The sequence below is a fragment of the Pleurodeles waltl genome, chromosome 4_2 (assembly GCF_031143425.1).
Source record: "Pleurodeles waltl isolate 20211129_DDA chromosome 4_2, aPleWal1.hap1.20221129, whole genome shotgun sequence".
Taxonomy (NCBI): Eukaryota; Metazoa; Chordata; class Amphibia; order Caudata; family Salamandridae; genus Pleurodeles; species Pleurodeles waltl.
Window position 1 is genome coordinate 1,049,335,947 of NC_090443.1, and position 21,314 is coordinate 1,049,357,260.

Here is a 21,314-nt window from a genome sequence, read left to right on the forward strand (position 1 = left end):
AGAGCAGAGGAGACTACTGTAGAGCAGCGCATGCACAGCTGAGAGCAGAGGAGAGTACTGTAGAGCAGCACATGCAGAGCTGAGAGCAGAGGAGACTGCTGTAGAGCAGCACATGCAGAACTGAGAGCAGAGGAGACTACTGTAGAGCAGCACATGCAGAACTGAGAGCAGAGGAGACTACTGTAGAGCAGCACATGCAGAGCTGAGAGCAGAGGAGACTACTGTAGAGCAGTGCTTGCAGAGCTGAGAGCAGAGGAGACTACTGTAGAGCAGCGCATGCACAGCTGAGAGCAGAGGAGAGTACTGTAGAGCAGTGCTTGCAGAGCTGAGAGCAGAGGAGACTACTGTAGAGCAGCGCATGCACAGCTGAGAGCAGAGGAGAGTACTGTAGAGCAGCACATGCAGAGCTGAGAGCAGAGGAGACTACTGTAGAGCAGCGCATGCAGAGCTGAGAGCAGAGGAGAGTACTGTAGAGCAGCGCATGCAGAGCTGAGAGCAGAGGAGAGTACTGTAGAGCAGCACATGCAGAGCTGAGAGCAGAGGAGACTACTGTAGAGCAGCGCATGCAGAGCTGAGAGCAGAGGAGAGTACTGTAGAGCAGCACATGCAGAGATGAGAGCAGAGGAGAGTACTGCAGAGCAGCACATGCAGAGCTGAGGGCAGAGGAGACTACTGTAGAGCAGCGCATGCAGAGCTGAGAGCAGAGATGACTAGTGTAGAGCAGCATGTGCAGAGCTGAGACCAGAGGAGACTACTGTAGAGCAGCGCGTGCAGAGCTGAGAGCAGAGGAGACTACTGTACAGCAGCGCATGCAGAGCTGAGAGCAGAGGAGAGTACTGTAGAGCAGTGCATGCAAGGCTGAGATCAGAGAAGACTAGTGTAGAGCAGCGCGTGCAGAGCTGAGAGCAGAGGAGACTACTGTAGAGCAGCGCATGCAGAGCTGAGAGCAGACAAGACTACTGTAGAGCAGCGCATGCAGAGCTGAGGGCAGAGGAGACTACTGTAGAGCAGTGCATGCAGAGCTGAGAGGAGAGAAGAGTACTATAGAGCAGCGCACAGAGCTGTGGGGGGAAAGGCGACTGTCAATAGAGCTGTGCACCCACAGATGTGGGGAGAAAGGCGACTGTCAATAGAGGAGCAGCATGTACGAGGCTGAAGGATAAAGCCTCCTGTGATCCCAGCAGAGTGCCTGGTGCTTCCCAGGGACACTGCTCACAGGTCGGAATGGCCACAGCAGAGGGACTACTGCCAACAGGGCAGCCTCTGCCACAGACAAGTTACCTCTGCCAGGAGCGGAATGCTGTTGCATTGTAGATGAACTTGCAGGGGTTCTAAATGAAGCGTGCAATGAGGCTTAGGCTGGAGGTGGCCTCAAGGGTTGACCAGCTGTCTTGTGTGATCTTGGCAGAGGAGTCCCAGGTGTTACCTACCGTACTGGAAGAGGGGAGTAGAGGTGGAGGGGCTGGCAGAAAATGCTCAGTTCTACCTCCCACGTTGAAGGTTTCTTGAAACCAGCTGGTCCCAGGATGTTACCTACAGTGTTAGATAAGTGTCAGAAGAATCCTGTGTGTGGGAGCCTCAGGGAGGGTTCCAGCTGTTACTCTACAGTACTGTAGTTGTATGATAAAGGGTTTTGGATGGTGGCTGCTGTGCTTTGGGGGGCAGGCAGAGGGTGGCCAGTTTAAACACACTTAATGCTGAGACATGCACGGCGGTCCTCACCTTCTGTGCCTCCCTCTCCATTCTTCCCACGCTTGTTTCGGTCCATGAGGATCCCATTCCAGGGAGCGCACAAGACTCCAAAGAGCTGGGCGATTGCAAAGGCATCAGTGTACACGCTGACTGTGGGGTGAAGAGAGCCACAGATACAAAGGGAGAAAAGGGTAAAGAAAAGGTTTGGGAGTTACCATAGAGCACAACCTCTTGCTCAACCCTCGCAACAAGCCACCCTTGCATGCATGCTCCTCAACACCCGCTCACTCATCAAACATGTCACAGACATGTGGAACCTACTTCAGGACCACGCTCCAGGTCCTGCTCTTCCTCACAGAAACATGGAGAAACCTCACCTCTGCAACGGGCATTGCTACAGACATCCCCGCCGGCTACAAGATCGCCAGGCATGAGAGTCAGAACTATCCTGGAGGTGGACTCATCATCGTTTTCAAAGATACCATAAACTGCACCACGGACAACCTCACCATCTACAAGGAACATTTCGCATCGAAGACACACATCACAGCCAAATTCTCCCTGAGTGGAACCCTCGCATACAGACCACCAGGACCCCGGACCAATTTCATCAGTGACAACACAGATTTCATTGCACCCCTCATCATCAATTCCTGCTCTTTCATTCTCCTTGCAGACCTTAAATTTCATCTAGAAGACTGCGCCGACTCAAACTATACGACCATTATAGAAAACTTGTAAACCTGAGACTCAACCAGCACTTTACTGAACCCACCCACACCGCCAGGCACCTATTGGACCCAATTTTATTTTCAATCAGCAATATCACAGTGGACAAGCCAGAAATTATAAGCTGGAGAGACCACATTATCGCCAGTTTCAGCATACCCATCCTGCACCACTTCAGAACCACCACTACAAGATCTGCCCACCGCAGCTGGGAAAGCATCACAGAAGAGGACTAGGCTTCGAATTGCTCTATGCACCGGCCTGAGAACACCAGCAACTTGCAAAGAACTTCAACAGCTGGATCACTGCATGTGCCAACACCCTAGCTCCTCTCAAGTGCAGCCCAACAACCAGCACCTGACAACATGCCAGCTGGTACGTAGAGAAACCCAGGTTAAAGAAACACCACGGCAAGCAAACGGAGCACAATTGGTGAACAAGTCAGAACACCACAGACAAAGACATCTTCAAATCTTTCCCAAGACACAACCACAAGCAGATATGAGCAACAAGCATGCACAGTAGTGCTAGTACAATTTGCAGAGCGTGGGTGCATGAAGGCATAGAATTTGTGGAAAATCCAAGTGTTTCACAAAGAATAAGTATAACAAATGAACCACACCTATTCAACCTAAGCGTGGTTAAGGTGTGGTGTGCAGCCAGTGGTGCATTTGGGATTACACTGTTGCAAATATATAACTAAAACACAGGCCCTCATTATGAAATTGGCAGTATCGGTACCGCCACGCCGGCGATGGCGGTCAGACCGCTGCCTGGCTTGCAGTGCAGACAGCCAATGGATTACAGCCACTCTATGACCACTGCGTTGATTTGTGGGTTGTATTGGGGGCGCGGTCTTTTTCTGCCATGGCGATGTGGGTGGTGGGAACACCTCTTTGCCGCCGTTGTTCGGCCTGACGGTGTCAGATTTGTGGCTGTGTTCTGGCGATTTTGTCTTTGAGTGTTGTAATTGGGCAGGCAGATTACCTTCGCCACTGCGGTCTTTTGGCGGCTGCCAGCACGGCGGTCTTTGGGAAAGACCGCCAATGCCATAATGAGGGCCACAGTGTGGTAGCACACTGACGTTTACAAACAGCACATTTTCAATTAAAAAGGTCACAAACTTCACACTGGCATACAGCCTTACTGATAAAAGTATGTAGTGCACAAAGTATGTGGAATTTGGGTTTCAGCAAATATTTATCATTTGCACATCAAGTAAACTGTCTTGATATGATTAGATCCTATTGAAATGTTTGTTCCCAAGACACTTTAGAATTTCACAAAATGTGCTTCGTTTGTGCTGTCCAAACTCCTGGTGTATTTTGAAATATTTGTACAGTTCATTTACTGGTATTTAAAATGTTGTTGTGTGTTAGTAAAAAAACTGACATCCTACAGCTTTTCCTTTCACTCAAAGTATCCCAACAAGATTGTCAGATAGTTCACTTTACAAAATATGTTCACTTTGCAGTCAGAGAAAGAAAATTAAACACCAGTGTCTAGGTTAAAAGAATAAGCAGCATTTTGTCAGAAGACACAGCCTGACATTTGGCCTCCATCTTTGAATAGAGCACAAAAAAAAAGATAAAAATACAATTTAAGGGCATCTTTTTAACTCGTTCATCTTCTGAATTCCATCATGGTTATCTTGGGGCAGCGCCCCCGGAACCCATAAATCCAGCACCAATAAGAGCACAGCACTTGCAGACCGCATCAACCTCAGCAAAAGCAGCAGCAAGTACATTTTCGCCATCATCAAAGGTTTCACCACACCTGCTGCCGCCTCCAGCACCATCGCCCCCTCTTAAGACCTTTGTAACGAGCTCTAGGAATTCTTCTGTAACAAAATCACCTCCATGTACAACAACTTAAACTCTCAACCAAACCCTGTCACCATTGCAACTCAACTTCCCATCATGACCGAAGAACAGACCTTGTTGCCTGATATCATTACTGTCGAAACTGCTGCCAAGACTAACCACCCGATGGCCCCATCTTACTCTTGCCTTACCACACCTTCACCAAAGGACTCTTACCAATCAGTGAAGCACCAACACCCATTCTCAATGGAACCATTGACTCACCCACATTCCTGGGCACCTGTAAACATGCCACCATCACACCCAAGCTCAAGAAACCATCCGCTAAACCAACCATACTCTCCAACTACAGACCCATTTTGCTCCTTCCATACCCAACCAAGGACTTGGAGAGTACAGGCAACCAATGGGTCCTGGGCCACCTCAGCAAACACCAGCTCCATATGTCACACAGTCCGGGACAGGCCCAACCAGAGTACAGACAGAGTACTCATCGCCTTCACATACAGCAGCTGCATGATCCTTGATGGAGGAGACACAGCAGCTTTCATTCTCATGGACCTCTGAGCAACATTTGACATTGTCTCACACCCCACCCTATTCAGGTGCCTGCCTGAGCTATGCATCCAATGACCCACTTTTCACTGGATCTGCTTCTTAAAGTATAGAACTCAAGCTGTTAGCATGGTACGTTATTCCTCGTAGGACCTCACCCACCCTCTTCAACGCATATTTGAGTCTTCCACGTACACAACATCAACATACTCTTCTATGCTGACAACACACAATTCACACTCTTGCTCTCGAACAAGACCCCAAACACAAGAAACAAGTTCCCCTCCTGCCTGACCAAACTATCTCAAGCTCAACACTGACAAGGCAGAAGTAGTGATTGTTAGACCTAGCATCCTTGATGTGGTCTCCCTGGTCTTTTTTGCCTCTGCTTCCCATGTTTTGACTGTGTGCTGGAGTCTGATTTGTTGGTTTTGGTACTCTGGGCACTTTACCAGTGCTGACCAGTGCTAAAGAGCAAGTGCTCCCTGTGTAAATTGTATGTGTAATTGGCTTATCCATCATTGGCATTTTTGTTTTACTAATAAGTCCCTAGTAAAGTGCACTTGAGGTGCCCAGGGCCTGTAAATCAAATGCTACTAGTAGGCGTGCAGCACCGATTGTGCCACCCACATGAGTAGCACTGTAAATATAGCTCAGACCTGCCACTGCAGTGTTTGTGTGTGAGGTGTTCAAACTGCCAATTCGACCTGACAAGTGTACCCACTTTCCAGGCACAAACCCTGCTTGAACAGAGTGCAAACTGACTGCCAACCAGAGACCCCATTTCTAACAGTGATCTTTACCATGTGACTTCAGCTGGTGACCAGCTGAACTCAGACCCACACCCACACTTAGCACCCATATCAGGAATCTTGGAATAATCATCCATAGAAACCAGGACATGACTGTACAAGTCAGTGCCATCACTGCAACCTGATTTCACATCGGAACATGCTGAGGAAGATCTGCAAATGCCTTGCAAGCACCTCCAGATAAATTGCTACTTACGCCACAGTCACCAGCAAGTTGGATTATGAGAACACCCTCTATGCGGGGATCACACAGGAACTCACCAGAAGACTTAAAACCATCCAGAACTCGGCAGCCAGACTCATCCTCAACCTCCCACACAGAACTCTCATCGCACCACATCTCAGGGAGCTCCACTGGCTCCCAAGACACAAATGCGCTTACATCAAACTCCTTATACACACATTCAAGCACTGGATAACTTAGGCCCCACCCACCTGAACATCCACACGTCCTTCCATCAACCACCCAGAACCTCTGCTCTGCAGGACCCCTACTTGCACACATCCCATACGTACACCAAACCAGATCAGGAGGACGGGTGTTCTCTTACATCACTCCTAAAGTGTGGAACGAGCTTTCACTCCACATCAGAGCCTCCTGCTCTGTCCACAACTTGAACTGCACAAGAAGCTGAAGACCTTCCTTTACCATGAACTAACCCACTCTAGGCAGGGCTCAGCACACACCTGGCTAGTGCCAGGATACCCTCACGGGAGATATTGCCCTTTACAACTACACATATACACAATACACTGGAGGTATAGGTGAATGTCTCAATCTCTGAACTGTCTCTGCCTGTGCACTTTGCTGCATTTGGCGTTATTGCCTCCTCGCCTCCCTCTTTCGATAACTAGCACACCATCTACCTCTGTCTTTCCTGCCCATCTTTCTTTACTGCACCCCTTTTTAATCACCTACTCCAGCTTTGCTCCCTACATTATCCCCACCTCCATCCTGCTAGATGCTTTTCTTAACCTCTTCATTTAAGGTATCACACATTTCCTACTCCCTCCCTTCGCTCACCTCCTTATTAACAATGCCCAGCTCATCATAACCACCTCCTTCACTCCCTAACCCTCCCTCACCTACTTCTCTTCTGCCATCTTCCCTCCCTCACCTCATCCTCCGCTGTCTTCTGCCCTTCACATCCCTTCTGCCAGCCCACCTCCCTCACCACGCACTGCAGCCTCCTGCCCCCCTTTCTCCTCCCCCCACTTCCATCTCAGTCAGCGTCTTACTTTTGCGTTGGTCCCCTCTGGACAGGTGGGCCAGCATGGGGTTCAGCGTGCCGATGAACAGGTAATGGCGGAGCTGCATGACGGAGAGCCACAGCAGGTGCCAGGTGAAGAGCCAGGAGCACGCGCAGCTCCGGAAGGAAGCCACCAGGGGCTCGGGGGCCACTGCTGTGGATGGAAGAAGGAGACAGACAGAACTACTTACAATGATGATGAGCAGGACAGCAGCACCACAGAGGCAAACCAGAGAAAGATAGAGTTACGAAATAGCACAAGATGGCTACTGCGGGTGAGCAGCACCGACTCACTGCAGGAAGGTGATTCAACGGGCTACTGATGACCAGGAGCAGTCCCAAAAAAAGTGAAATGCTGACGGAAATGTATGGACAAACACAACTGACTCCCAATGGAACCTGTTTAACAGCTTTCAGCAAATCAGCCTGATTTGGTGGCCTGTTACTAGATCTGTACAATGCATGTATGTGCAATTTTAGGACATAAGGACAATTTAGTCTAACTCATAAATACACCATACTGCAATTTAATACCTGTATAGATGTATGTAATGACAATGCAGTGAGGACAGAAGCTATGGGAATTGATGTTTCAGTCATATACACCTGTATTGTGGACCATCACCGGGCAAAGTGATAGTTATTGCAAAACTGCTTGCTGGAGTGCATTGAAAGGATTTGTGATTGCCTTGACTGGGTCTTAAAGCTCTTGGTTACACATGTTTGGCTCCAGATTGACCCATGGGGAGCCAGTTAGGGTTTGTTGGATTCATATCTAATTTTCTTTGAAGAACACTTGATGACCAGCATATTTTCTTCTCTTCAAATTTTCACTTCATAGTTATTATCACCATCTAACAGTTACCAAGTTGTTATAAATTAATTATTTATGAGCTACAATTTAAAGGCCTGATTAACAAAGGTAAACTAAAACTTTTGTGTAAGGTTACTCTTTTTCGGTATTCATCAACTACGATTTAATAGTAACTTTATGACTGAGGAGACTCTGCATTCAGGCCGGAGGTTCTCTGCATATAGAAAGTTAGGCCTGACTGGTCGGATAGGAATCATCTTGCTGGCCTCTGCCCATCACTGAGGAGCCTGGCTGGTGCTGGTGACCTGGATTGCGCCAACAGAGACAGGAGAGAAGTGTAGTGGTTACTTCATTAAAAATGGTGGCCGACACGTAAGGTCCGATAGCCAGGAGTCGGAGACTGCACAAGGGCCGGATTCCCCATGTAGTGTGGGTCAGGGGCGGGGCCCTCAGTAAACATCCAGAAACACCAATTAAGCCTGCCGCCTAACCCAGCTTTTGAGAGTGGCAGTGGGGGGGAAGGAATGGCTGCCTGGTGACTTCAGTACGGACCTCGGATGGGGCACACAACCCATATCGCAACCTAACAGAGGACGACGAGGCAACTTGCCCACATTAGCGGCACACAAGGTGGGCCACAAGATATAAGAGGAGTGCGTGTCTGTCCCCAGAGCTTAGCTAACAAAGAGTCAGAGCAGCCCAGGAGCCCACCCCTCACCAAAGCAGATGAGGAACAGTATGGTTAGATGGTGGGTCAGCTGCTGCCGGCATGGCTGGGACATACTTGCACCAGGGTACAATACACTCAATTTACACAGAATACTTGGGTGGACCGTAAGACAAGCAATTGACAGTCAGGCACAAGAAATAGGGTTGGCTCTCAGGAGTGACCACCATCTTGGACCTAGAGGTTTGAAAACTGAAAACTCCATCTGAAAGCCAGAAGTCCCCCTAGGAGAACAACGTCTCATAGACTAAGGTTCTGCGCTCCCTCTCGGGGGTGAAATAGTTGAGAAGAAAGATGGTGAGCTGGGAGGATGTACCCTACACTCACCAAGAAAGTGGATTGGATAAAGACCCTGCATCACAGCTGTGCCCAATAATGTACATCTTGCAGGTCCCATGTGGGCTCAGGTGTTTGCCCTCAAGACTCCGTCTACAGCCACACCATGGCATCTGGAAAACCCAAGAAAGGTCTCTGGGTAAGAGAACTGATAATCAGGTCATCAGTATCCAAGTCGGACTCACTCGGCAAGGAAGGGCCATTCAAGGTTCACTCAGAGACTTTTAGTCTTCTGACACAGCATCAGATGCAGAACACTTTACCAAATCCTTCATGGAGTTCCTCTTCAGCATCTTTCAAGTGGACCTAAAGGAGGTGAAACAGGACCTCAGAAAGGAACTAAACGAAGTGAAACAGGACCTTGCAGATATTGGAACCCGATTTCAGCATTAAAGGACTCTGGTGCAGCACACAAAGAAGAGGTAGAGTTGTTCTAACAAGAAATGATCACACTGGAGGGCCATCAGCTAGACCTACAGGCTCATGTGGAGGATCTGGAGAATTACTTCTGGTGGCTAAACATTGGAATAAGAGGGTTCCCACAAAACGAAAACAGCTCAGATATAGCACATGCTAGAAATGGGGTTTCTGGTTATCAAAGTATGCACCCTGCACAAGCAGGAACCACCATTCTAGTCAGAGTAAGTTACCTACACAAATTAATTGAACCTGTGCACACCCTCTGGTAGCTTGGCACAGAGCAGGCAGACTTAACGTAAGAGGCACCCCCCCCCCATCAGTGCCTTCAGATCCTCAAGGGTGAGTAGTGCGCTCTACAAATACTCTGATTGACTGATTGATTGTGTAAAGTATTTCTGCAACACACACACAGCAACAAAATAAAAATGCCACAAAAAGAGACTCCATACAGGTTTAGAAAAATAGATAATATTTATCTGATTAAAACAGGATGAAAACAACAAATATTTCAAATTAGTAGGTTCAGAGATGTAAATTTTATAAGAATATACATCCAAGCAGTGCTTTAAAATATCTAACCAGCTGAAAACCCATATACTACAGCAATTCTAGAAACCAATGTGCTACTATTAAAATCATTAAGGTATCACTGGAGGGTTGGATCATTGACATGAGGAAAGTACGAACCCCAGCTGCGAGGAGCACAGCGTTGTGATGCTGAGACTGCTCTGGTCCGATATAGGTGGGTGAAATGAAGTACTTGCACTCAGCAGTATGGCGTGCAGAGCAATCCCCCACAACCGCTCAGGTCTATCCCCTCAAGCAGAACCCACAAACAATACTCACAAGCCACTGAGCGATCAGGACCCCCCACACTGGGGAGGCGGAGGCTTGGTGAGCGCACTTGTCTCAGGACAAAGGCAGGGCTCGCCACGGGTGAAAAGCCTAACACAGAACTGGGGCAGAACTCACTGCGCTGAGTGATGTGAAGAGCGAGAGCCCTCCGAGTACTTGTCAAATAGTGGGGCCGGCTCAGAGTCACAGCGCGGATCGGCTAGGCTTGGCAGGTTCAGAGGTGCAGATCTTAGGTTTGCAAGGTCTTTGATATCCCTAAGACCTCAGGGAGACCAGGAGGTAAGCCAGCAAGCCCTTGGAGTCACTCTGCAGTTGTTTAGTTCTAGCAGCAGGGTAGAGGTTAGCAGGTAGCTGGGCAACTCAATCAGGCAAAGCAGCAGTCCCTTGGAACAGTCAAGGGCCGCAAGATGGCAATCCTTCAGCACAGCAGCCTTTACTTCAGTGTAGTTTTTTCTGGATCCAGTAGTGTACTGAAGTGGTATTGTCAAAGACCCAGTTTGTATAGCCAAAAGTCCCATTGATGTAGGGGGTGACTTCAAAGAGGTTCTCTTAAGTACACAGGGATCCCTTTCAACCCAGACCTGTCTGCCAGGCTACCAGTGGGGGAGTAATCAGCCCCTTTGTGTGGGGGAAGGGCACTACCCTTTGCAGTGTAAGCATGACCCGTTCAAATCCTTCCTGCCCAGGAAAACCCAGGCTAGATGTGTATTGGAGACAGGCTGTTAGGCATGCAGAGCAGTAAGTACAGAGATATGTCCACTTTATAAAAGTGGCATTTCTAAATGGGTAATGCCAAATCCAACTTTACTTTTAAAGAGGTTTTGCCATTACCAATCCAAACATATGAAACATGACCATGCTACTCCTTTCTAACCAGGAATTTCAGCTTAAAAGGGTATTAAGGAATTTCCAATGCTAGCCTATAAAAGAAGTAGGATTCACAGTAGTGGGAAATTAATTTGAGGGTCTATCACTACCAGGGCATGTGCAATTTAACAGGACATGTCCTGCCTTTCACTTATATAGCACCCTGCCCTATGGGTTACCTAGGGCCTACCTTAGGGGTGGTTTATATGTAATAAAGGAGGAGTTTAAGGCTTGGCAAGAAGTTTTAAATGCCAAGACAAAGAGGCAGTGAAACTGTACACACGGGCCCTGCAATGGCAGGCATGGGACATGTTTGAAAGGCTACTTATGTGGGTGGCACAATTAGTGCTGCAGGCCCACCAGTAGCATTTAGGCCCTGGGTATATGGTACACCACTTTACAAGGGACTTACAAGTAAACTAAATATGACTAATGTTACCAAGTTTACCATGTTTTAGGGAGAAGCACATGCACTTTAGTACTGATAAGCAGTGGCAAAGTGCTCAGGGCCTTCTTTACAAGGCCCTAGCGGCACACTGTGCCACCGGAGCGTAATTTTTTTTTACGCTCCAGGGGCACAGTGTACTACCCATATTTACAAGGCCACGCAAAGCCACCTTTCATGATTTTTCATGGCCTTGTAAATATGGACCCCCTTCACGCATAACACTGGGTGTTCCATTGGTGTTGCTGTGGGTGTTCCCATGCAACACCCGTGGAACCTGACGGAATCTGACGCATTCCAGATTTGCAAGGCTGGGAATGCGCCATATTCCTATGCCACCTTAGTGGTGGCATTAAAGTGGCGCAATGGGTAGCAATAATATTATGGCCCTCATTACAACCCTGGCGGTCGGTGTTAAAGCGGCGGTAATACCGCAAACAGCCCGTCGGAAAAAAAAATGGAATCACGACCGTGGCGGAAACCGAAAACATAGACAGCCACATTAACACTCCGACTGCCACGGCGGTACAAACAGCGCGGCGGACACCGCCAACAGACAGACGGAAGACAATGTACCGCCCACACTATTATGAGAGGCCAATCCGCCACCTTTCCGGGGCGTAACCAACGCAAACAAAAACAGGGCGGAAACAGGACTTGGAAGGGAAAACACTCACCTCTCCACACCCCACGAGGAACCAGGCCGCCATGGAGCCTGAACTCCAAATACTCCCTGCGATAGTCTTCCTGCTCCTCTATCAGGAGCAACAAAGACGACGACAACAACCACGGTGAGTACTGCACCTACAACACAGGGGAGGGGGGAGGGAAAAGAGAGTGACACACACACGCAACACCCAACACTCCCTCACCCACAACAACATACACACTAATACATGCTGCAACATTACATTTGTAACCCCCCAACCCCCCTTCAATAACGCAAGGACAAAAGGAAATGAGTTGAATGATTGTAATCATGAATAAAACAGTAGTCAAAACTCGAAATACAGTATATACAAGTATGTACACCAACTACACAAGTCCGGATAGTGCACCAATTATTGTCCGTGGACCACTGGGCCCAAAATGCATGGGCCAGGCCCACACTCGACACTAGACTTCAAACTGAGAGATCACTGCAGGGGCATAAGATCGAAATGAAACAGGCACCTCAGGGGGAAGAGAAGGGGGGGGCACCTCAGCCGGATGAACGCATGACGCCACTGCTCCACGAGGGGGCTCCCTGCCCACTGCTGTATCCTGGGGAGTGCAAAGCCACAGTCTCTCAAGTCTCTCCCGTGGGTGCTTTGCCCACTGCTTTATCCTGGGAACTGCAATGCCACAGTCTCTCAAGTCTTTCCAGTGGGTGGTTTGCCCACTGCTTTATCCTGGGGAGTGCAAAGCAAGAGTCTCTCTAGTGGATGCCTTTCTCCACTGGTTCTGGAGGGGGCTTTGTGCCCAGAGTGCTTCATCCTGCCAAGGACTGAGGTAGTGGATGCCTTTCTCCACTGGTTCTGGAGGGGGCTTTGTGCCCTGAGTGCTTCATCCTGCCAAGGACAGAGGTAGTGGATGTGAATCCCCACTGATTCTGGAGGGGGCTTTGTGCCCAGAGTGCTTCATCCTGCCAAGGATAGGGTGAGTGGATGCCTTTCTCCACTTGTTCTGGAGGGGGCTTTGTGTCCAGAGTGCTTCATCCTGCCAAGGACAGAGGTAGTGGATGCCTTTCTCCACTGGTTCTGGAGGGGGCTTTGTGCCCAGAGTGCTTCATCCTGCCAAGGACAGAGGTAGTGGATGTGATTCTCCACTGGTTCTGGAGGGGGCTTTGTGCCCAGAGTGCTTCATCCTGCCAAGGACAGAGGTAGTGGATGCCTTTCTCCAGTGGTTCTGGAGGGGGCTTTGTGCCCAGAGTGCTTCATCCTGCCAAGGATAGGGTGAGTGGATGCCTTTCTCCAGTGGTTCTGGAGGGGGCTTTGTGCCCAGAGTGCTTCATCCTGCCAAGGACAGAGGTAGTGGATGCCTTTCTCCACTGGTTCTGGAGGGGGCTTTGTGCCCAGAGTGCTTCATCCTGCCAAGGACAGAGGTAGTGGATGTGATTCTCCACTGGTTCTGGAGGGGGCTTTGTGCCCAGAGTGCTTCATCCTGCCAAGGACAGAGGTAGTGGATGTGAATCTCCACTGGTTCTGGAGGGGGCTTTGTGCCCAGAGTGCTTCATCCTGCCAAGGACAGAGGTAGTGGATGCCTTTCTCCACTGTAGGTGATGCATCATGGAAGCTGGCCAGGATCCTGGAACTGACCACCAGACTCGGACGACTGACCACTGTGGATGGCAGCCATGTCTGCGGTGGTGACACTGGCTCAGGATGTCACAGGGCCGATGGCGGTGCTTGCGGCGGTGTCAGTAGTTGCGGTGCTTGCGGCGGACTCTGTGGCATCGGTGCTGGCGGCAGACTGTTTCAGCGGTGGTGGTGGCGGACTCTGTTGCAGCGGTGCTGGTGGCGGGCTCTGTTGCAGTGGTACTGGTGGCAGGCTCAGTGACAGCGGTGCTGGTGGTGGGCTCTGTGGCGGCGGTGCTGGTGGCAGGCTCAGTGATGGCGGTGCTGGTGGCAGGCTCAGTGACAGCGGTGCTGGTGGCGGGCTCAGTGACTGCGGTGCTGGTGGCGGTTCATGTGGCGGGGCAGGTGGCGGTGCAGGTGGCGGTCTTCTCCGCCGTACAGGTTGGCGTCGACGTGGACAGAAGGTGTGACACGGGTCCCTCAGTCTGTGCCACCATGACCTCTCCTGACCTGCCCTTGATTTTCTGGCCCTTCCCCACCTTGGATGGTGGTGCAGCTGTCTTGCCAGTATCCCCTGTTGTTTTCCCTGAGTCCTTGGTGGCAGATGTCTTCGCCTTCTCCCTCCGGGATGTGGGCAACATTTTTACTTTTGCAGGTGGCGGAATGTCCTTGCCCTCGCTCCGTGGAACACTGGCTGCCCTGATGCTTAGCGCACTCCAAAAGCCTGCAGTTGCTGGCACCACTGTGCCCGGTGATGTGGTGGCTGAGGTGCTGGGTTGGGACCTGGAAAGCCTGGCCCTAGGGGACGAATGGGGGGGGAGGTGTAGGGAAGAGGTCAATATTAGCCAGGAAAATATTTTTCGACACACTGGGATGGGTAGATGGAGGGGGTTTGGGAGTGGAGGAAGAGGTAGTGGTTGTAGGAGGTGTACGTTTTCTGAATTTCGGTCAAAGTGCATCGGCTGGAGGCTGTTGTGAGGTGGATGGCTGTTGGGTGGGTGTGTGCCTGCGTTTGTGTACTTTGGGAGGAGGGCTCACTGACACACTGGGAGAGGACACTGGGGATGTGTGAATGGTAGTGGGGGTGGTGAGTGCACGTGAGTGGTGTGTGGTGATGGGCGTGCTGGTGATGGAGGTAGTGGCTGAAGATGTAGTGCATGCAGGTGTGAGTGGAGACGAGACAGGGAGGGAGGAGGATGACATGGAGGAGGGGGACACAGTGGAGGCAGTGGATGTTGGTATGTCTGCATGGGTATGATGCTTGTGTGAGTGCCTGTGGGATGTGTGGTGCTTATGTTTGCCTGAGCCACCCTTGTGTGTTGAGGTGTGTGCATGCTGGTCTCATGGTGTGCTTGGGATAGGCTGAGGTACAGGGGATTGGGTCTGGGTGAAGGAGGTTGGAGCGGGGAGGCTGGACACAGGGACAATGGCTGCCATCAGTGCTGAGGCCAGAGCCTGAAATGCTCTCTGTTGGGCTGCCTGGCCAGAATGAATGCCCTCCAGGTATGCATTTGTTTGTTGCAAATGCCTCTTGACACCCTGGATGGCATTCACAATGGTAGATTGCCCAACAGTGAGGGATCTCAGGAGGTCAATAGCCTCCTCACTGAGGGCAGCAGGGCTCACTGGGGCAGGGCCTGAGGTGCCTGGGGCGAAGGAGATGCCCACCCTCCTGGGTGAGCAGCCACGGGACAGACGCTGAGGGGCTGCTGGGAGGGCGGTGCTGGTAGAGGGGGGTGGTGGCTGTACCTGTAGATGCGGGGGGCACAGAGGGGCCTGCCACCGCAAGGGAGGTCCCATCAGAGGAGGAGTCGCTATCGCTGATGTCACCTCCTGCCCCCGCCGTGGAGCTCCCCTCGCCCTCTGTCCCACTGGTGGCTTCAGACTCCGTTGTCTTGCCCTTCTGGGCCAAGTGGGATGCAGCTCCCTCCTGCTCCGGTGCCACTGCTCCTCTGCCTGATGATGCTACTGCACACAAGAACAGGGAGACCACAAAAGGGGGGGGAGACAGAAGAAAGACATGTTCAGTGCATTCAATACCACTACCGTTGGCGGACACTACAGACACAGCAGCCCTCTGCACTACGCCATGCACTTATAGTTTCTAGATTAATCACATGCCCATGGGGTACAAGGCCTATTCCCAATTGTTGCACACATGGAAGTCACAGTAGCCTGGCTAGGTGTAGATGGCTCCTACCACTGGTGGGGTTGGGGTGCCACATAGCCTGCCTCACAATGGGTCCTTGCCTACAATGCTCGCCCTGGCCTAGGGTAACCCACTGCCCACCTACCCCACCCAGACACCTCGTAATGCGTGCAGAGTCAGATGGATGTGACTGTACTCACCTCCTTATGACTGCTGGGATGCCCTCAAGCGCCCATCCAACTCCGGATACGCCACCGCCAGGATCCGGAACATCAGGGGGGTCATGGTGCGACGGGTACCCTCCCACGTTAGGAGGTCATCCCCAGCTGGGCCTCCGCCGTCTTCTTGCTCCAGTGGTGAATGTCCTCCCATCTTTTCCGGCAGTGGGTGCTCCGTCTGTGGTGGACCCCCAGGGCCCGGACTTCCTTGGCGATGGCACGCCATATATCCTTCTTCTGGTGGGTGCTGACCTACATGACTTGTACAGGGGAAAAGGAGAAGATATAACCGTCCGCACCGTCACAGTCATTGTCCCACGTTCCCACCCTTGCCCTGACGCACATACACTCACCGTCCACTCATGCAGGCCTCAGCCCCCCGTATCTTCCATCCACACTACTCCAAACAGGTATTGCCCATACAGCATGCTCACAGTGTACACACCTGTTTGTCTGGAGGACCGTAGAGTAGCGTGTACTGGGGGAGGACCCCATCCATGAGTTTCTCCAACTCCTCCGTGCTGAAGGCAGGGGCCCTTTCCCCAGACACACAAGCCATTGTCTCTTCCAGACTGAGGTCACAGCAGCACTTGCAGTGTAGGTCCTCTCCTGTCGAAGGTAATGGCAGTCATGTCTGCGGCGGTGCGTACCGTCACCACCGGCGTACATCGTCATTGGCTCCTGGGACCCATAGGGTCCAATGTTAACCAATGCAGGATTGCGCTGCGGTCTTCAACCACCTACCGCGACGGTGTAGAATGCCAGCACCTCATATCCCCTTGTCCCACCTTACAGGTCAGGCAGATGCCATTTCAGGGGGCCAGATGGCATTATCAATAACTGCATCACTCCTGTCTAGGCCTTGCATACACACAGTAACAGGCACACTGAGGATTCAGAAATGTGTGCAAATGACATTTTGTAATACCTCAGTGTTGTCTGACTCTCTGCTCGCTGTTCTCCTCCATAGGGCACGTCCGCTGGGGCAGGTGGTGAGATGGTGGTACCCTCCGGTGTACAGACCGCTGGTGGACCTGTTGACAATGGAAGAGAGACACGTAATAGTCACCTGCAGACGTGATCGTGCAACAATCCATGAACTGTGTGCCCAGTTGGAGCCAGACCTGATGTCAGCAACCCGCCATCCCACAGGAATCCCCCCTCTAGTGCAGGTGTTGTCAGTACTCCATTTCCTGGCAAGTGGGTCTTTTCAAAACTACAGTGGCCATTGAATTAGGGATGTCCCAGCCTATGTTCTCAAACGTGTTGTCCAGAGTGTTGTCTGCCCTGCTGAAACACTTGCGGAGCTACATCGTTTTCCCTCAGGTGGAGGATGTGCCTACAGTGAAAGGTGACTTCTATGCCCTAGGACATATCCCCAACATCATAGGTGCCATTGATGGGACACATGGGACCTTGGTACCCCCGCAGGAGTGATCAGGTGTACAGAAATCGGAAGAGCTACCATTCTATGAATGTGCAGATGGTTTGTTTGGCTGACCAGTACATCTCCCATGTGAATGCCAAGTTTCCTGCCTTAGTGCATGACAACTACATTCTGGGGAATAGCAGCATCCCTTATGTGATGGGGCAACTCCAGAGGCACCGTGTGTGGCTAATAGGTGAGGACAAGGACCCTATACCCTGTGAATAGTTGTCTGGGGTTGTCCCTAAGGGTTAGTGTGTGTCTAACAGTTGGCCCTCGACATTTGCAGGTGACTCTGGGTACCCCAACCTGTCATGGCTACTGAACCCAGTGAGAAATCCCAGAACAAGGGCAGAGGATCGCTACAATGAGGCACATGGGTGAACTAGGAGTGTGATTGAAAGGACCTTCGGCCTCCTGAAGGCCAGGTTCTGGTGCCTCCATATGACAGGTGGATCTCTCTACTACTCACCAAAGAAGGTGTGCCAGATCATCATGGCCTGCTGTATGCTGCACAACCTGGATTTGCGACGACAGGTGCCTTTTCTGCAGGAGGATGCTCCAGAAGGAGGTCTTGTGGCAGCTGTGGAACCTGTGGACAGTGAAGAAGAGGAGGCAGAAGAAGAGGATATCGACAACAGAAACAACGTTATCCAGCAATACTTCCAGTGAGACACAGGTAAGAAGATGTCACTGGCTCACACATCTCATACAATTGTTAGACCTATCATATGTCTGTCACTTTCACCCAGTGTATGGACCCTGACTTGTCACTTTGCATTTCCATTTCACAGATGTGGGTCCCACTGTGTGACCTCTGCTGTATTACCTCATGGACTAGAGCTGTGTGACATAGGTATGTTGACAATACAATGGACATTGCTATTTTCCTTAGTTATGGCAAATACACATTTGTGGAAGCACAGACTGACTCCAGATTGTTGTGTGATTCAAGGGTGTTTATTTAAGTGCAAATTAGTGGAGGGGGTTGTAAAATGGTCAGGGGTGATGGTGGAGGATTGTCCATGGCAGAGTCCAGTTATTTGTCTCACAGGTGCATTGTCCAAAGGTGCATGGGAAGTGGAGCTAGGGCTGTTGATGGATGGACAGGGTGACGAAGTGGGACAGAAGGATGACATTCAGGGTGGTCTCATTTCTTGGCGGGGGTCTTGGCATTGTTCTGTGTCTTTGTCCTGGATCTCAGGGACCGTTTGCGGGTGGTTTTCCATCTGCAGGGGGTGGGGTGCTGGTGTTGTGGTCCTGTGGCAGGGCGTCCTGTCCACTAGCGCTGGCGGAGGTGGTGGGCAGTTCATCATCCAGGCTAGTGTCAGCGGCCCCTTGTTGTGCCACAGTGTCCCTCCTGGTGTTCACAAAGTCCTTCATCACCCCTACAATGGTATCCAGGGTGGTGTTGATGGACTTGAGTTCCTCCCTGATCCCCAAATACTGTTCCTCCTGCAGCCGCTGGGTCTCCTGAAACTAGGCCAGTACTGTTGCCATTGTCTTCTGGGAATGATGGTACGCTCCCATGATGTTGGAGAGGGCCTCGTGGAGAGTGGGTTCCCTGGGCCTGTCCTCCCCCTGTTGCACAGCAGTCCTCCCAGATCCACTGTTTTCCTGTTCCTCTGTCCCCTGAACCGTGTGCCCACTGCCACTGCCCCCAGGTCCCTGCTGTTCTTGAGTTGGTGGGTTTGACTGGGTTCCCTGTAGTGGTGGACACACTGCTGCTTGACATGTCCTGGGGACAGAGGGATGGGCCCGCTGGGTGCGTGCTGTGCTGAGTGGGGACACTCCTTAGTGGCATGTGCCAGTGTCAGGGGAACCAACTGTCTTGAGGTCCCAGATGGGCTGGGCTGGTCATCTAGATCCAGTTGGACAGAGCTGCTGTCATCACTGTGGACCTCTTCTGTGGGGGGAGTGGACATGTCTGGAACCTCCTGTCCGGTGACGTTGGGTAGGGGTCCTGCAGGGGCATAAAGGCATGATTATTGCATCTGTGTGTGCCATCGTGTGAAATGGGTGGGTGACCCTGTACTCCAGTGCTTGCATTCTTGTCTAGGACCTTGTGTGATAATTGGTTTGGGCTCTGTGTGGGTATCTGTAGTGGACATGCTTTGGTGATGGGTGTCCCTGCTTTGGTGTTGCATGCAGGGCTTGGTGTTGGGATGGGTGGGTTGTGATAGTGGGACATTTGTGAGGTGTTGGAGTGATAGGGGTGAGGGTGGGGGTATGTGATAGCATGCAGGTAGGGTGGGGGATATAATAGTTAAGAGTTGCCTTACCAGAGTCCATTCCTCCAGCTACTCCTGCGAGGCCCTCAGGATGCAGTATAGCCAAGACTTGCTCCTCCCATGTTGTTAGTCGTGGGGGAGGAGGTGGGGGTCCGCTGCCAGTCCTCTGTACTGCAATCTGGTGTCTTGAGACCACGGAACGCACCTTCCCCCGTAGGTCGTTCCACCTCTTCCTGATGTCATCCTGTGTTCTTGGATGCTGTCCCACTGCGTTGACCCTGTTGACGATTCTGCGCCATAGCTCCATCTTCCTAGCAATGGAGGTGTGCTGCACCTGTGATCCGAATAGCTGTGGCTCTACCCGGACGATTTCCTCCACCATGACCCTGAGCTCCTCCTCCGAGAACCTGGGGTGTCTTTGCGGTGCCATCATGTGGTGTGGGTGATGGGTAAGGTGGTGTGTGTTGTGATGTGTGAGGGGATGTGTTTGTGTGGATTGTTTGAGGTGCGTGGATGTTGTGTGAGTGATGGTGTTGTGTGTCTGTGCATGCTAGTGTTGTTTCTGGTGGTGTCTCTCTCTGGGCTTCTTTCTCAAATTTGGTTGTAGGGGTTTGTGGGTGATGTGGGTGATGTGGGTGTGTGTTTTATATTGTATTGGGTGTGTGGGAGTGGTGTGTGTATGTGTATCAGGTGTGTGTATTTGGAATTGTCCAATGTGGTTGTGTTTTGTAAATGTGTGTGTATTTTGAGCGCGGCGGTGTGTACCGCCAATGGATTACCGCGGTTGAAAGACCGCTGCATCGGTTGTGATAGTGTGGGCGTATTCCTGTTGGCGTGACGATGTCGGTTTTGCTATCGCCAGTTTATCACTGACCTTTGGTGTGGCGGACTGTAGGAAAGTACCATCTTGCCTGACATGTTAACCCCATATTTCACTGTATATATGTTGTTTTAGTCTATGTGTCACTGGGACCCTGCCAGGCAGGGCCCCATTGCTCATAAGTATGTGCTCTGTATGTGTTCCTTGTGTGATGCCTAACTGTCTCACTGAGGCTCTGCTAACCAGAACCTCAGTGGTTATGCTCTCTCTGCTTCCCAAATTTGTCACTAACAGGCTAGTGACTAAATTTACCAATTCACATTGGCATACTGGTACACCCATATAATTCCCTTGTATATGGTACTGAGGTACCCAGGGTATTGGGGTTCCAGGAGATCCCTATGGGCTGCAGCATTTATTTTGCCACCCATAGGGAGCTCTGACAATTCTTACACAGGCCTGCTACTGCAGCCTGCATAAAATAACGTCCACGTTATTTCACAGCCGTTTACCACTGCATATAAGTAACTTATAAGTCACCTATATGTCTAACCTTCACCTGGTGAAGGTTGGGTGCAAAGTTACTTAGTGTGTGGGCACCTTGGCACTAGCCAAGGTGCCCCCACATCGTTCAGGGCAAATTCCCCAGACTTTGTGTGTGCGGGGACACAATTACACGTGTCCACTATACATAGGTCACTACCTATGTATAGCTTCACAATGGTAACTCCGAACATGGCCATGTAACATGTCTAAGATCATGGAATTGTCACCCCAATACCATTCTGGTATTGGGGGGACAATTCCATGATCCCCCGGGTCTCTAGCACAGTACCCGGGTGCTGCCAAACTGCCTTTCCAGGGTTTCC

The 21,314-nt window shown here is 51.0% G+C and overlaps 1 protein-coding gene across 1 annotated transcript in view; it reads right to left on the reverse strand.

Moving 5' to 3' along the window:
• Positions 1-21,314, reverse strand: part of LOC138294019 (equilibrative nucleobase transporter 1-like) — a 387,196-nt gene that overhangs the window by 123,858 nt on the left and 242,024 nt on the right. Inside the window, exons 8-9 of the mRNA XM_069233271.1 lie at positions 6,851-7,015; positions 1,723-1,842 (exon numbers count right to left, since the gene is read on the reverse strand). Of these exons, the coding sequence (XP_069089372.1) occupies positions 1,723-1,842; positions 6,851-7,015 (285 nt within the window). The remainder of the gene's footprint in view (positions 1-1,722; positions 1,843-6,850; positions 7,016-21,314) is intronic.